The sequence below is a fragment of the Crocodylus porosus genome, unplaced genomic scaffold (assembly GCF_001723895.1).
Source record: "Crocodylus porosus isolate Cpor-Errol unplaced genomic scaffold, CroPor_comp1, whole genome shotgun sequence".
NCBI lineage: Eukaryota > Metazoa > Chordata > Crocodylia > Crocodylidae > Crocodylus > Crocodylus porosus.
The window spans coordinates 12,182,085-12,198,045 of record NW_017728926.1 but is presented as its reverse complement, the minus strand read 5'-3'; the positions used below and the strand labels follow the sequence as shown (position 1 = coordinate 12,198,045).

The 15,961-nt window shown below is 44.5% G+C and overlaps 1 protein-coding gene across 1 annotated transcript in view; it reads left to right on the top strand.

The window, feature by feature from the left end:
- The first annotated feature begins 623 nt into the window (after positions 1–623).
- Positions 624–15,961, top strand: part of UBR4 (ubiquitin protein ligase E3 component n-recognin 4) — a 101,759-nt gene continuing 86,421 nt past the window's right edge. The window contains exons 1-15 of the mRNA XM_019541488.1: positions 624–770; positions 7,893–7,990; positions 8,758–8,861; positions 9,541–9,670; positions 9,796–9,935; positions 10,237–10,339; positions 11,618–11,759; positions 11,924–12,048; positions 12,916–13,040; positions 13,416–13,475; positions 13,590–13,780; positions 14,559–14,658; positions 14,747–14,884; positions 15,306–15,423; positions 15,882–15,960. Coding sequence (XP_019397033.1) covers positions 643–770; positions 7,893–7,990; positions 8,758–8,861; positions 9,541–9,670; positions 9,796–9,935; positions 10,237–10,339; positions 11,618–11,759; positions 11,924–12,048; positions 12,916–13,040; positions 13,416–13,475; positions 13,590–13,780; positions 14,559–14,658; positions 14,747–14,884; positions 15,306–15,423; positions 15,882–15,960 — 1,781 coding nt within the window. The 5' untranslated portion in view covers positions 624–642. The remainder of the gene's footprint in view (positions 771–7,892; positions 7,991–8,757; positions 8,862–9,540; positions 9,671–9,795; positions 9,936–10,236; positions 10,340–11,617; positions 11,760–11,923; positions 12,049–12,915; positions 13,041–13,415; positions 13,476–13,589; positions 13,781–14,558; positions 14,659–14,746; positions 14,885–15,305; positions 15,424–15,881; position 15,961) is intronic.

Sequence of the window (15,961 nt, the reverse complement as noted above, 5' to 3'; positions counted from 1 at the left end):
CCTTCGATACATGCGTGTGTATGTAAAGAATTTTTCCAACTATTTGAGCTGGTCTAACAAAAGATATCAGATTTACCCAAAGAACCTTGTCTACCAACACGGCTACAAGCTACACCTCTGTAACACACACGTGTGCGTATGTGTGTGTGTACAATATGCATATATACGCACACATCTGTACAGATAAGTACGTGTATGTGTGTACACACGCATGTCTGTAGGTTTAGAGGTGTATGTGGATGTTTACGTGCGTGTGGCTGCTCATTTGAAGGGGGGGTGTGCAAGTTTACAGGTCTGTATGTATACGCGTGTGCGCGCAAGTGAAGCCCCGGATCCAGACCTATGACGTGGGGGGAGACTAGCCCTTCATCCCCCCCCACCCCGGTGATGTAACGGCCAGCCTCTGCCTGCAGCGCCAGAGCCACTGCGCCTGCGCACCACGAAAGGCGCAGAGCGGCTCCCCGGCGCCGCCAGAATTGCTGAGTCACTGCGCCTGCGCCCCAGCGCCACCTCCCCCCCGCTTTACGCCGTCAGTCATACGCCTGCGACGTGCTCGTGCCAGGCGCGGGGCGAGTTGCATCACTTCCCGTCCGGTTTTCCTTCCCCTCCGGAGAAGGAGGAGGAGGTAGTGGCGGCCACAAGATGGCGGCGTCGGGCGGCGCCGCGGCGGAGCCGGGCTGGGAGGTGGCGGTGCGGCCGCTGCTTTCCGCCTCCTACTCGGCCTTCGAACTGAAGGAGCTGCCGCAGCTGCTCGCCTCGGTCATCGAGAGGTGGGGCCGGGGCCGGGCGGGCCGCGCTTCCCCCCCGCTTGCCCTAGACGCAGTCGTCTCGGCCTGTGGCGCTTTCCCATCCCAGCAGCCAGGGCTTGTTGCTGTGAGGAAAGCGGTCCCCGAGCCTCATTTACCTTCAGGAGGGCCCTTTTATGGTTCACTTCACCCCCTTATACTCCTTTTAGTAGTAATTGGTGAAACTAACGAGAAGTCCTCCCTTCCCAGGTATCAGCCCAATGTCAGTTTCATGCTTACTAAGGGCTGCAAGGGGTCTTGCAGATCATCGGGCCCTGCCCCCCAGCACTGGGCAGGAAAGACACCTGGGATCAAATGACCCCAGTGAGGTGGGTGTCGAGGGTTTTTTTGTTTTTGTTTTTAAAGCTCTCAGGGGCGGGAGACTGCCTGCTCCAAACCCTCCGTGATCAGCTTGTCACAAAGCGTTTCCTTACGCTTAGCCTGAAGCAATCTTCAATCGGGTTGTGCCTGTTATTTCTTGTCCTTTCCTTGGTGAATCCCAAGCCCCGAGGTGCGCCCCTGGTATGCTTATAGGCTGCCACCAAGTCCCCGCTGAGTCTTGTCTTCTCCAGGCCAAACAGTCCCAACTCCCTCAGCCTCTCCTCATATGCCTTGGTCTCCTCCAGGCCTCTAGTTTTAAGGCTCCTATTAGAGGCATAACCCCTCTGGGAGATGAAGTAAGGAGCCTCACTAAGGTGTGTTCCTGTAATTAATGGGCACTATTTGCATTGAGATAGGGTAGGTGTGTACTGGGGGCAGTACATAGCCTTTCGTCAGCCCTGACTCTGTGTATTTAAGTGCAGTGCACTGGATGTGAAGATGAGATGGGGCAGGTGCATACCTGGGGCAGTACATAGCTTTTCTTCATCCCCAAGTCTGTGTATTTAAGTGCGGTGCACTGGATGCGAAGAGTCACAGACCTCTCCGCCATCATGTAGCTGTTGTATAAGCTGAGCTGTTCTAGTTTCCTCTCGCCGCATTAGGTTTGCTGTTATAATCGCTCCAGTAGAATCAAGTGCTTTCCCGCCTCTGTCCTAGACAGGTTTCCCTTGCTTTACGTGGGTTCTGTACGTGCAAATTCGCTGTTGTGCAATGACCCTTTTATACCAAAGATTTGTTATATGCAAGGTATAGTCATGCTTGTGCAATCGGTGTGAGGGAAGCCTGCAGTCAGCTGCTTTGTGCAGTGCAGTGTGGGAGCAACGAGTTCCAAAATATGGTCTCCTGTGTGGATCAGTGTGCTCCTCGCTCATTGTCCGCAGCATGTTTCTGTAGTTGCCATTCCCATTGTGGTAAAGTTCACCACCACCACCACCGTGTGTTTGCATATTGTCTGCTGCTGGTGAGTATCAAACTTGTCTTGTAAAAGTGGGTCTGGGGGTCAGTACAGTCGAGGTCTTGGAAAATATTCCTATTAGTTACACTGTCAAGTGGGTTCCTTTTATGCGGATTTGAGTTCTGTGCTGTTTTCCAGGAACACGTGTACAGTGTAAAGCCAGGGGTGGGCGATTATTTTGGGCAGAGGGCTGCTTACTAAGTTTTGGCAAGCCATCGAGGGCCACGTGACAGGCAGGCGGGGCAGATAAATATTAATTTTCTAAATTTTTAGGGACTCTGTAGGCCAGATAGAATGGCCTGGCGGGCCGCATTTGGCTCATCCAAGCAAGGGAAACCTGTACAGCCAGTGAGATTCCAACTTACAGTTCAGTTTTTCCTTACTAGTATTCAAGTGCACAGCTTTGCCTTTTGTACTATTTCTGTCATTTGAGCTTGTGTCATTCTTTCCACATTCTATCTTGATCTCACCTTAATTGACAGTGTCCCCATCTCCCTGTCACTACCACACTGCTGTTTTTTATGCCAGGGAAAATATTAAACAAAACCAGTCCCAAGACCGGTCCTTGAGAAACCTGCCTCCACCAAGTTGCTTCCCTGTTTAAGAAGCTCCTTTATTGTTTTACTGCAGTTTGGATAAGTGAGTTCTCTTGCAGTTCCTTTAGTGAGAGAATTGGGTATCAGGTTAGTCTGGCACAAACTACTTTGCGTAAATACCTGTCTCCCTATATCCTTTTCTTCAACATCTCTTTTAGAGCACCTTCATGCTGTTGAGGTCAGATTTGTTGGCTTGCAGTTGTCTGAATCATGATTTCCACTTCCTCGGATATAGGCACTATATTCACTATTTTCCACTCGTAAGGTACTGCCTGTGGCTTGCTACACGAATCAAAAAGATGTGCTGCTGTTCTTGTCATTTCATATACCATTTTTTCCCAGAAGTCTGGGATGGAGGTTATCTAGTCCCCTCAACTTGAATGCATTAAGCCCCTTGAGTTGTGCTTCTGCTTCAGTTGTTCATTTTCATTTTTCGACCCTCATACCCATTGTTCACCTTGGTTTTGCCCCTGCTGTCAACATCACTATCATTAGACTAATTGATGTGGATTTGTGTTTTGCCATTGTATTATATTTATTTAGAAGGGGAGGGGGAAAATTTCCTCATAAGGCAAGGCTGATCTCTAAGGCCAGTCTCTTTTTACCAGAAAGCTGGAGATGTCGCGTTCTGAATGCATGGGACATTTGCCATTGGGAATACTTCCTGGAATTATTAATTTAATGCATGAGTGCTTGCTAAATAACTTATTTTTGTAGCCTAAAACATTAGGCATGAATACTGGAGCACTGTTCCTAGTTCCAGAAAAATGTCACTCACCGTAATTGCTTTACACATTACAAATCGCAGGCAGTCTGTCTGTATGTGCATATGCAGTAACCCACCAAAAACCTGTGTATATATTTATGCCATTCAAGAACCTTCTTGGCAAGTTGTGCTGTGGATGGTTGGCCTTTTTCTAAGAACTGAATGGCTGCATTTGATCGCTTGTATTTCTATGAATAATGAAAATGTTGGCTTGACTTTCTCACTTAGACCAGTGGTTCATTAACTTGTTCGTTGTAAAGAACACAGTTCTCAGCAGGCTTGACCCTGTGAAGTGTGGAATGCCCTCCAAAACCACTGAAATTGGTGTTCAGGGGCCCTTGGAGCATTGCAGGTTTTGGCCTTGTAGTTCATACTGTGTTGCTGCTTGGCCCCCCAGACATGAGAACCTTTTATGGGGGGGGAAGGGGAATACAAGTTAGCATGTACAAAAATACTTTAAACCAGGCTGATGTGTTACAAGGGAGAACAGTAGTCTTTGTTTAAAATACAGCAGTAAAATGTGTTGTAATTACATTATTAAAAAAAAAATGCATGTAATACATGACACAGCCTTTAGAAAATGCTGCAAGTATCACAGTGATGAGCATGGTGTCCTGCAGTTAAAATAAGTACAGAACACAATCATTACATTTTGAAATAGCTTTCCAGAATAAACTTGGGTTACTTGTTGTCCTAGAAGCTGCCACTTTTCATAGTTTAGCTCATGCATTGACAGATTCATGCAGTTTCCCTAGTAGCCAGCTTGTTCAGGAGTCAAGTTTCAGCCTTCTGATTTAAATGTGCACAATTAAATTTGAATTATACAGTTAATGACTTGAAGGGGCACTACCAACTTGGATGCCTACAATGAAAGGGGGGCGGGGGGCAAAAAGGGTGCCTGTGGCATGGTCAAGTAGAACAGACTGAACAGAAGATTAAGTTAAGAAAACTTTTTGGGTACATCGCCACATGGTGGAAGCTGGTTTTTATGACAGCATTACAGAAAGGGTCTCTTCCCAAACTGTTAAAGCCAACAGGAGCAGAATTGTATCCAGAAAGTACAATAAGGCCTTGTTTATGCCTAGGATCTCTGAGTATTACTAACAATCAGGACTTTTGTATTCTAGTAAAGTGGTATCTGTTAGCGACCCATGGATTACACCTAAATGGTGTACTGACTCCTGAAAGGAGGAATTGCACAGAGCCACTAGATACGTTGCTCAGGAGGTTTTGTAAAACCACAAACATGTCAGTAGATACGTTAAAATATTATGTGTAGTTAAATTAATATAGGATCCCTACCGAGCATTTTATCATTATAGTTGTTGTGGTAAGGAATATTCGACATCACTGAAATATTAGTGCCCAATGAACATTACAAAACTTGTAAAGCTTTTTACTGTGCTTCATTATTTGCAGAACAATCAGTCCAGTTCATTAAAAACGAAGCTGTTAGTGTGGCCCAGTAGGATGTAAATGCTATTAATTTGTCAAGAGCTGCCTTCTGCTTTTAAATGCCATTTCTTTCTTTAGTAACAGTGTGACTTTCAGATAAGTAAAAAAACAAAATCTCTCAGCTTCAGTCAGAAGCTCACTGAATTTCTTTCCCCTGAACTGATCCAGGTCCTTTATCTTTGTTCTCCCATGTTCTTGTTGGGTCTAGAATATCTCTCAATGTGCCTTGCACAGCAGAGCAATAGCAGAAGTTCAGAGGGGCTGCCAAATTGGTGGATGTGCTGTCATGCTCACATTGTTCTTCCTTGTTCTCCTTAAAATGCATTGTCTTAAAACCGCAGCTGTTGCTTTACAGTGCAGCACAAAAGTGGAGAACCAAAATGTGCAACTGAATCTGTCCACACAAGTCTGCTTTCAAAAGAGGGCTATATTCACACGTCTAGATTCCTGAGCCTCTGGGTCCATAGGGATGCAGACCTTCCTTAACTACAAGAGCAAGTTGTACATAGATCTTCCAAATTAAAAACAAAAAGAGACCAGATGCTAACCTAGGTCCACATAGATCCCATTAATGTCACAGGATTTGTTTTTTATCTGAAGGGGGTTTATAACTTGAGAGTCAAACGTTGACAAGCATTAGAAAAGGGGAATCTTTCAAAATCAGTGGTATTCTTTCACTGAATGTCTTGAAGGCGTTGGACTCTTATTGACTTCCTGTCTGTCTAAAAGCAAAAGAAAGTAGTTTTGACTTCAGAGCTTCCTATTTCTCTTTCTCCAGCCAAGAGGGAACGTGTGTGGTTTATTCTGTTTCAGGCATGTTTCCAAACATAGCAGCAAAACATGATTCAAAATAGAGAAAAGAGGAAATGACAGGGCATCATTTTGTTGACTGCACAGATTAGTAGGGAACTGGTTCCCTCTTCTTTCCCCCCATAGTTCAAAATTACACAATTGTACAGCTCTGTTAAGAGCGCAGTATGGTTTGATAGTAGAGTCAAGAAGCTTCACTAGGATCCGTGCTGTTTTCCACTTTTTGTCCTTTTAATGGTTGGAGTGTGTCCCTTTCTTCATGCTAATATTTCTCTCTTTTACCCTTTGATTTCTTGGAAAGCTGATTGGGGGAGGACTGTTTGCTGGCTTTGTTTCTCTGTATGCTATACCTGAACACGGTCATGGCATGCACCAGCAGGTGAATAATGTCTGAATTAAAGAGTGCTTTGAGCGATCTTTATAAATCCCTCTCTTCTTCCAAAGCAGCTGTGTTTGAACAGGGTGAAATCATTGATACAGTCAGACAGAAGAGGGCACAAAGTATTGGAGGGGAAACAAGACATTCAGAGGAAGGTTATTCTTGCAGTAAAAACACTGGATTGGGTCTTCAGACTTGCACAGTAGTGTCCAGATTTCAGTTGAGGCCTTGAGATGCTGTTGAAGTAAAATGACTGAACTTCTGAACTTTCCTAGTGTGGTGGGGCAATCCTGTCTCCCCCCCCCGGAATGCAACAGGTTTTATTTTTAACTTGCGTGAGTGTGGGCGTTGCCGAGAAGTTTAGAGATTGGTCCAGCGGCCTCCCAGCTCTGCTGAAGTGAGGCATTCCTGGGTTTTGATGGAAGTATCCTGGTTTTTTTGCTTGAAGTGTTCAGGCATTCAGTCCACAGTCGCATTCATTTGTGTCTAGTAAGGGGGGGAGTATAAACTGTCCAGAGAGCAAGAGAGAGAGAGAAATCTTTGTTTTGATATTGCATTTAGAAGGCTTGTTGGGGCTGATAGTATTCCATATATGGTTTTTTAAATCTTTTTGAAATCTCTTTACTGGGTCAGTACTGAATGAAAATAACTGCCATCTGATGGCCTGAGTGAAATGAGTTCTGGTATGTAGTAAACAGGATAGCCACATCACACCGTATCACCGCAATTGGCACAGTCTTAATAGTCACGGGATACCTAAAGGGCTGGATCAGCTGTGGAAACAAGCCCTGCTCATCCCTAGAGATTTCTGCCCGTACTTGCATTCAGACACGTCGGTGGGTTAGTGCGCGCAGTTTGCCCTGACGCAGCCACTACTGCTTCTTTTCTGTGGGCGGGGCATTTTCATTTTCCTTACCTGTCAAGCCTCATCAAGGAAAAGCACATCTCTGACATAAAAGTTGTAATGTGCAAGGGTGTATTTTGGCTTTATTTTTACTCTCCCATATGAAGTGATTCCAGGCATTCACTTTTTCCTCTCTATGGTGTTGATGTAGGTGGGAAACGGAGCAAAATTTTAACAGGACCTTTGAGGTTGCACATCTCTGCCACTGGGACAGGTTATTGTAGATGTGTTTTTCCGCCTGTTTATTTTTATAAATTATCAAACATCCCTTTTCCTCTCCTCATTTCACAAGTTAGGTTTTGTGTTGCCACCATTATGCAACTGCTTGTTTTGAACCTTCCAGGCTGCAGAATTGCATAAGCTGTAGTCGGCTCCATTCTTTGATAGAGAAAGAATGCAAGCGCTTCCAGTCCTGGCAAACCCTGTCTGGCATTAACAAAACAAGCGGTACAAACTTCACAGGCTGCTGAGATGGGAATGACCTTCTGCTGGAGAATTATAGATGGGGAGAGGGATGGTAAAAGGCGCCCAACTGGGAGGCACAGGCCAAGGCGTTTGTCACTTTGTCATCTTCAGTCTGTTGTATGGTTTTCTGATCTCCCTGCTTATGGAGAAGTCAGCATTTGATGAGGCCTGCAATGGGTTTTAGGGAAGAGGAGAGATGCTGCACCGTTTGGGAAAAAAATAAAAATTTACCCCAGATATTTTAGGTGAAAAATATATTTGGGATTAAGTACCCCTCATCTTGCCCGTTAATATCTTGCCTATGTTCTTAAGTGCTTCACGTTTTCGAAGGATTGTGTGGATGCACTCTGTCACCGTGTAACTGATTTCCATTCCTGTTATGTTCTCTAATTACAGCGAATCTGAAATCCTGCACCATGACAAGCAATACGAGCCCTTCTACTCCTCCTTTGTTGCACTCTCTACACATTACATCACGACTGTGTGTGGCCTAAGTAAGTGCTCAATATGCTTTGTCTCCTGTCTTGTCTAAGGACTGAAATATAGTATACGGTGTTGCCATCCTTTGAGTGTTTCTTCAAGTCCGCTTTCTGAACTCTGACCAGTGGACTTTTTTTTTCCAGTTCCTTGGCTGAAGTTGGAGAAGAATATCATTTTGCATCACATGAAACGTTGCACTTCCTTTTGGGATTTTTTAAAATGTTTTAAATTCAAAGTTGGAGTAAAATTAATCTTGGTGCTGTCCTGAAAATTAGAACTATTTGGTGGTTTTGGAGTGATGTAGCCGTGAAAGTCCAGGAAATATGCAAGAGGCAAGAATAACTATGGGTGATACCTTTTATTGGACCAACTGCATAGTTGGGATAGACTTGGACAAACCTTTGAATACGGTGCATTCCTCTTCAGGTCTCACTGCACTCAAAAGCTTGTCCAAGTCTATCCCAATCATGCAGCTGATCCAATAGACAATATCACCTGCAAAAAACGTAAAACTATTTGACTTTTTCAGAATCTTTTTAGCTTCTTTCTTTCTTTTGGATGAAACAACTTAATAAATTCAACAAAAATTTGTTGAAGTTATTTGGTTTAATTGTGGAATGAGGCCTTATTCAAAAATGGCTGTATCAGACGCTAGGAGCAAGGAGAGAGATAATATATATCTATCTCCATTGCATAATGTTTTTGTCAGTAACTTTAAGCATTAATTATCCTGTATTTTGAGATATCACAGTTGATTGATACAGGATTCTTATTTTCTCAGTACCCAGGAACCAACTGCAGTCAGTGGCAGCTGCTTGTAAAGTCCTGATTGAATTCTCACTACTACGACTTGAAAACCCAGATGAAGCATGTGCTGTTTCACAAGTGAGTAGAAGGCTGGATTTTATGAGTGGAAGCTAAGTGGTATCAGCACATAAAGGGTGCTCAGTCTTTTGCTTCTAGGGGCATGCTGTCGTGTAATTCTGGGAACTCTTGTACAAGGCAAAATTATTCTGTAAGCATTTAATAGCTTTGAGTAAAGTCTGTAATATCCTGTGCATCCCTTGTGGTTTCCTGCTTGCTGGCATTATGATGAGCAGTGTGATTAAGTAGGGTTCTTCAAGGAGCTCAGTTGACCTGCTTGCATTGTGATTACCTGTACTAAAGCAAACAAGAGGAAACAGTGACTTGAGAGCTGCCTCTCAATTGCCAACTTGATTGTTCTTCTTGTGCAAGAAACAATCTTGACGGTGCATTCATCTCCTAGGGAGAGTTTGACTCGGCCTGTGTTCTCTATGGGAGTTTTGAGAGTTAATGAGAATATTTATGTGCAAGTTAGTTGCTAAGTTTGAAGGACAGGGTCAGGTGTTTCCTTTGAGCCTGTGTGCGCTGTAGGGAAGGTTGTTCTTCAGCAGCAAGCAGAAGGGACAGTTTCAGTGACCCGAATTATCCTTCGTTCATTCCCCTTCATGCTCTTAGATTGGCTCTTTTGAGAGCTTGTGAAGATGAAGAAATTTCAAGCTGAAGCATTTGGATTTAATTTGATGTTTCTCATTTTTTATAGAAACACCTGATTCTGCTAATCAAGGGGCTTTGCACTGGCTGTAGCCGCCTGGACAGAACTGAAATCATAACTTTCACAGCAATGATGAAATCGGCCAAGCTGCCTCAGACTGTTAAAACCCTCTCTGATGGTAGGTGCCTCATTTGAAGCCTAGTTAACACTTGCTTCAAAACAGCACTTGCCTGGTGTATATGAAGCATTATGTTCTTCCTGCCCTTGACATATGGAATTGACCCTCTACTTCTGTCCATGCAGTGGAGGATCAGAAAGAGCTGGCTTCCCCAGTGAGCCCTGAACTGCGACAGAAGGAGGTGCAGATGAACTTCCTGAATCAGTTGACATCGGTGTTTAACCCTAGAGTGACAGCATCACCATCTCTTGCTCCAGAGACCCAGGTGAAGAGTCAGCCTTCGTATGAAAGTGTTCTGATTCTGATGCCCCAAATGTGGGTACAGAGACGCTCAGATGATGCTTGTCTACAGTGGTTAAATTCCTGTGCATGCTGAATTCAGTGGGGAAAGTACAATACACATGGTGGTGGTTGACTTATCTCACCTTATGGAAAGTTAACATCTTCATAGGTTGCATATGGCTTTTCTGTGTAAGATGAGCTTCAGTTCCATTAAGACATGTCCTGTGGTATCCTATATTTTAGATGCCAGTTGCCTTGTATCTTAATGTCTGCTTGTCTGTCAGGTGGAAGGAGAAAGTGAGGATCAAGCGTCTACTGACCAAGCTTCTGCAGCAAAGACAAAAAGTATCTTCATTGCCCAGAATGTAGCCAGCCTGCAAGAGCTAGGTAAGAATGAGCTTTTAGTTTAAAAAACAAAAATGTGCCCTTGAAAGGTGCTGGGCCAGCAGCCTTGGAGCCGCTTTGTATAGTGAGTGGTAGTACAACCCTATTCCATTTCCAGTTCTGGGTCTCTGCTGAAGCAGCCAGCAGAGGTGACCGCTGTGTTGTGGATCCTTGTTCATTGTGAACAGGAAGGCGTCAAGGATTCACTTTAATGCACAGAACTTTGGCATATTCATATTGTTGGGGACAGTGTAAAATGGTCTGGGGAACAGCACTGACTGGGCTGGGGTGTAGGAAGGCTTAAGGGAGGGGAATTGGAGCCTTTGCTCTCACAAGAAATGGACTCAAGATCTTCCACCTGGCTGGGTGAACAGCCATTAAAGGTTGAGGGTTGCTTTGTGGTGCATCTAAACAAGGTTTAAGTCTATCTCTTCCAGTGGTTTTCAACCTTTTTATCTTCAAGGCACCCTACTCCCTTCCCCTCCAGTAATGTTTTTCTGAATTTTGTGGCACCTCAGCTGAGAATCACTGGGCTAGAATCTCAATTCAGGAAAGGTAAGGAGGGGTGCTTCGAGGCCAAAAAGTTTGAGAGCCACTGATCTAGTTGGTGCCAGGTGAGGGTGCTGGGGGCACAACCTAACCTTGATGTGCCCTGCTCTTTCCACTGTTGGCTCCCTCTCTACCCCTCTGTCTACCCGAGAGGGCAAAGGCAGCCCCCACTGCTAAGCCTGCTCCTGCAGGGTCTCGCTTGATGGTGACTGTTCTGTGGTGCCTCCCACTGGCCCCAGGAGTATGGGAGGAGTGGAGGAGAAAAAGCTGGGTTACAAAGTGTCTCTGGTTCCACATCCACCTGTCTGCCTCCATGCAGGTGGGACACATTGTTGGGAGCATCAGGGCTGACGGAAGGGTAGCAGACATGGCAGTCCTTACCTCAGTGGCACCTGTAGCTTCTGCTCTATCTGGGGCAGGCTCAGGGCACTGGAGAGGGAGAGGAGAGCGTTTGCCTTCTCACTCAAGCTGGGGGCACGGAGCCCTGACTGAGAATCAATGCTCTATTCCGTTAGGTACATTGCTGTGACTTATGTCTGTTTCCTCACAACAAAACTGCCTGGAGTGTATTACTAGAGACAGTGCCACAGGAAAAGCATGGGCAAAACATTGAATTCCCATGGGCTTAAGCTAATGGCTTAGCCACTAAAGTGTTGATTCCAGTCTCAAATCTAGCTTATGAAATGATGCAGGTAAAATGTTTCTCCATTGTCCTTGCTTTTGTTCTGATAGGTGGCTCTGAAAAGCTGCTGAGAGTGTGCCTGAACCTCCCTTACTTTTTGCGCTACATAAATCGATTTCAGGATGCCGTGTCAGCCAACTCCTTTTTCATTATGCCAGCCACTGTAGCGGATGCCACGGCAGTTCGCAATGGGTAAGATGCTTCAGTCTCTTCTTCTGTTCACAGTGGGAGCACTGCCTGAACACAAATGACACAGTACAGACCACTGTGTCTCCCTTATCCATTGTTTGATGCCAGAAAGTCCTTTCTAGAGCATGCTGTGCAATTCCTAAGCCTAACTTCAATGCTTGTTGTAGGTTTCACTCGCTGGTGATAGATGTGACGATGGCACTGGATACTCTGTCTCTTCCTGTATTGGAGCCTCTCACTCCCACACGACTGCAGGATGTGACTGTTCTGGCCCTCAGCTGCCTCTATGCAGGTGAATGAATGTCCTTTGGAAGGACTGGACTTCTGGAAAGCTGAATTCCCTTGTCTTTCTCCACTGTTTTTGGAGCCCTCAGTAGCTCTGCATTTTCTATGCCTTATAACCTGCACCCTTAAGGCCCAGACCATGACCTCTGTCCTCTTTGCTGATGGAGGACTGGACAGGACACCCTTTGAATGATGACAGTACTGTTTTTTCTGAATGGATGGAGTATCAGGCCATGCTTTCTCTCCATGGGTTTAAATATGCCGCCTGCATTCAGCATTCCCCAGCAATGCAGCTAATTGTCAAATGACATTTATGTTCTTTAAGTGTGAAGGCTGAGTACACAAGTACATGAGTAGAGTTGGCAGTCCAGACCTTCAGAGGTACAAACCCAATAAATTGATTCATGTGGCTGTCTTCTGCTGTTGTTCGTTATTCCAAAATCTAGCGTTTTAGATCTGCTGATGATTTCCAGAATTCAGCCCTGTTTCTCAATAGTGCCATTAGCACCCCAAAATCAATTAGGGACAGGTTATTAACAGTGATTAGGTGCCCACATTCCACTGATTTCAAAGGGAGCTGTGCACATAAATGCCTTTATTACTGCAAATGGCAAACTTCTGAAGTATTTTGCTCCGTTAGGAATATCCACTGCTCGTTTAATGAATCAGATTGTGTGAAATTTTCTTTCTGGGGGGAGATTGAAATGTTTTTTTCTCTAGTCAAATTGACAGAAAACTATTTCTGGTCTAGTCAAATCCACATGTAGTTTTTACCCTCCTTGACTCTCTGTGCGTGTGTGTGTGATATTCAATATACAGTTCCAAGACTGGCTCTTAAGTGTAACCCAGTCCTTTTGCTCTCTCCTTTGTTCAGGTGTGAGTGTGGCAACATGCATGGCCATCCTACATGTTGGCAGCACGCAGCAGGTACGAACTGGATCCACTAGTTCTAAGGAAGAAGATTATGAAAATGATGCTGCCACTATTGTACAGAAATGTGTAAGTAGATGACATGGAGGGAAACTATTTGAGGGAGAACAGTCTTGTGTTCACTTGTTTCTGTTAAGAAAGCAAGGGATCAGCTGGAAATGCATAGTCTGGGGCTTGCAGAGAAGAACTCTTTTTGCTTATTGGATATTTTATGTATCTGGGTCACTTTCTGCTCCCCTTGCTTCCTGGCATTGGACTGCTGATGCCAAAAGAAAGGTTGATACTGATGTAAGCTCTGTAACGTCTGAGAGCTTGCATTAGGGTGGGTAATTGTTGAGGGGGCAGAAGAAGCTTGAGAGGGGAGTGTGAGTAGTGTCCAGAATGGTTTAGCGGCACCCTGTCAGATAGCGTCAGGGTTACAAAGAGTGCTGGGTTTTCTTTCAGCTTGAAATCTACGAAATGATTGGGCAGGCCATCAGCAACTCACGCCGTGCAGGGGGGGAGGTAAGAATGGATCTGCTTGTGAAACTTTCTCACTTTACAACCTTGGTGGGTGGTGTATTTGTTCAGCTGGATTCACACAAGTGTCCATTTTTTGTTTTGCTTTTGGTTCAATAGCATTACCAGAATTTCCAGCTGCTTGGTGCTTGGTGTTTGCTAAACAGCCTCTTCCTCATCTTGAACCTCAGTCCTACAGCCTTAGCCGATAAGGGAAAGGAGAAAGACCCATTGGCTGCTCTTCGTGTCAGAGACATCATTGCTCGAACAAAAGAGGGAGTTGGGTCTCCCAAACTAGGCCCTGGGAAAGGGTATGTGATTACCCCCACTGAGTCGACCAGTTTCTGTGTGTCACTGTGGTTATTGCTTTGGTGTGAAATCTCTGCAACTCTGGAATCTGGCTGGTTTCATGAAGACACTCCTCCTTTTCATATTTTGGTCCATTCACTTTCCTTTATCCAATTTTCTGCCTTTTCAGTTTAACAAAGCAATTTCTCAGTCATCTTACTCAGCTTAATCTTTTTTCACCAATTACATGTCAGCCAGCACTTAGATTCTTCTAAGAGGCTTTTTAATCTACAAAACAATCTGAAGGTTCCACTTGAGGCTTAGCACGACTGCTTTCTGTTCTCAAGGGGGAGTTTCTTGTTTTGGCCTGGGTGAAGGCGCAGTTGGGCAAGCAAAAAAAGGCTGCTGTTCTTTATTGGGGGAGTTGGCATCTCTTTCATTCTGGATAAAGAGTAGATGCAGTTTTGGGATGATACTAGCAGTAACGGTTCAAAACGTGTCGTCTGGTGGAGGAGCATTCTCAAACAAAAACTAATTACCTGGTCCTCCTTATAATACAGTTTTGAAGTGTACCTGATCAGTTTGGCTGTTATTGTGGGCAAGACGTAACTATAACTTGGAGGCATTGAGCTGTGTACTTTATACACTGAAAGTTCAGAATATATGCTCTCGCTGGATTAAAACCTTCAGAGGTGACTAAGTGATGTAAAATCGTGAGATTGAGTAGTGATTCTTTAGCATGATTTCTTTAGAACGTGGAGTATTGGAGATCTTAAGCCATCATCTTTTATTTTTCTCTAGGCATCAAGGGTTTGGTGTTCTGTCAGTGGTGCTAGCAAACCATGCTATCAAACTCCTAACATCACTCTTCCAGGATCTGCAAGTGGAGGCACTACATAAGGTGTGTAGATGGCACATGGATTCCCTTAATCGGTTTGTCTTCTCCACTGGAATATGCTTTTAACTTTTCCTTTGCTGCTGCCCTCTAGGGATGGGAAACTGACGGGCCCCCAGCAGTGCTGAATATCATGGCTCAGAGCACATCAATTCAAAGAATTCAGCGGTTGATCGATTCTGTGCCTCTCACTAATTTGCTGCTGACTTTGCTGTCCACTTCTTACAGAAAGGTAGGAGACAACTTAGATAAAGGAGTTCTGTAACATTCTTTCTCTCGGTTAAATAATGAGACCTGTACAGAAAGCTCCTCTTGCAAGTATCTACTAACAACCGAAACAGAAGATTTTAGAATTGGCTCTTACATGATCCCCTTAAGCTGAATAGTAGTCATGACCAGTGACTTGCTGGACTGTATGCAGAATGGGAGCTTTTATGTTCATACTGTAATATGAAACTAAGCTTGCAGTCTTCCAACAGTTTCTAGCTTTGCTTGCCATCGCAGATGATGACAGGCAATATTTAGAAAACAATATCTGAAGAGAAATGTTGGCAAAGCAATTTGAGCAGACTTTCGTGGCGGGTGATAAAAGAAGAGCTTTGGGAACTTTCTGTTGTGCATAGTAAGAGTTTAACCCTTGCTATTGTTTTAAGGCTTGTGTCTTGCAGCGTCAGAGGAAGGGTTCCATGAGCAGTGATGCAAGTGCCTCCACTGATTCTAATACATATTATGAGGATGACTTCAGCAGCACTGAGGAGGACAGCAGCCAGGGTAATAGTATGCAACAAGCTCTCACACTTTCCTTTAAAGTAGCAGAGGCTTGCGCACTAGGCTCCTGCCTGCCTAGACTGGTGTTACATTTTAGCTGATGAGATTTAAAATGGTTTGTTAGGTTCAACAGGCAGAGAAGTACCAGCTATGCTCAGTCTATTGCAGTCAGCATCCTAGTGATACAGGAGCTTTATATCCGTTTAAAATATTATTTAGGCAGATGCCAAGGAGTCTTTCTTCCCTTGACTGGGAAGTTGCTTTTGGAGCCAGGCTCATTTCACCGTTAGTTTGTGACTGCAAAGAAAATGTCAGGTTCTGGGCTTGCTAATATATTACTTTGTACATTTGCTGGGCTTTTCCTTAGTAAAGCAGCTTGTAGAAGGGAAGCTGCTTTAAGCCTAAATGGTGGTTTCCTACTTCTTTTTTTTTTTTTTTCTCTTGTCTTTTTTTTTTATTAGATGATGACAGTGAACCCATCCTCGGCCAGTGGTTTGAAGAGACCATTTCTCCAAGTAAAGAGAAAGTGGCCCCTCCTCCA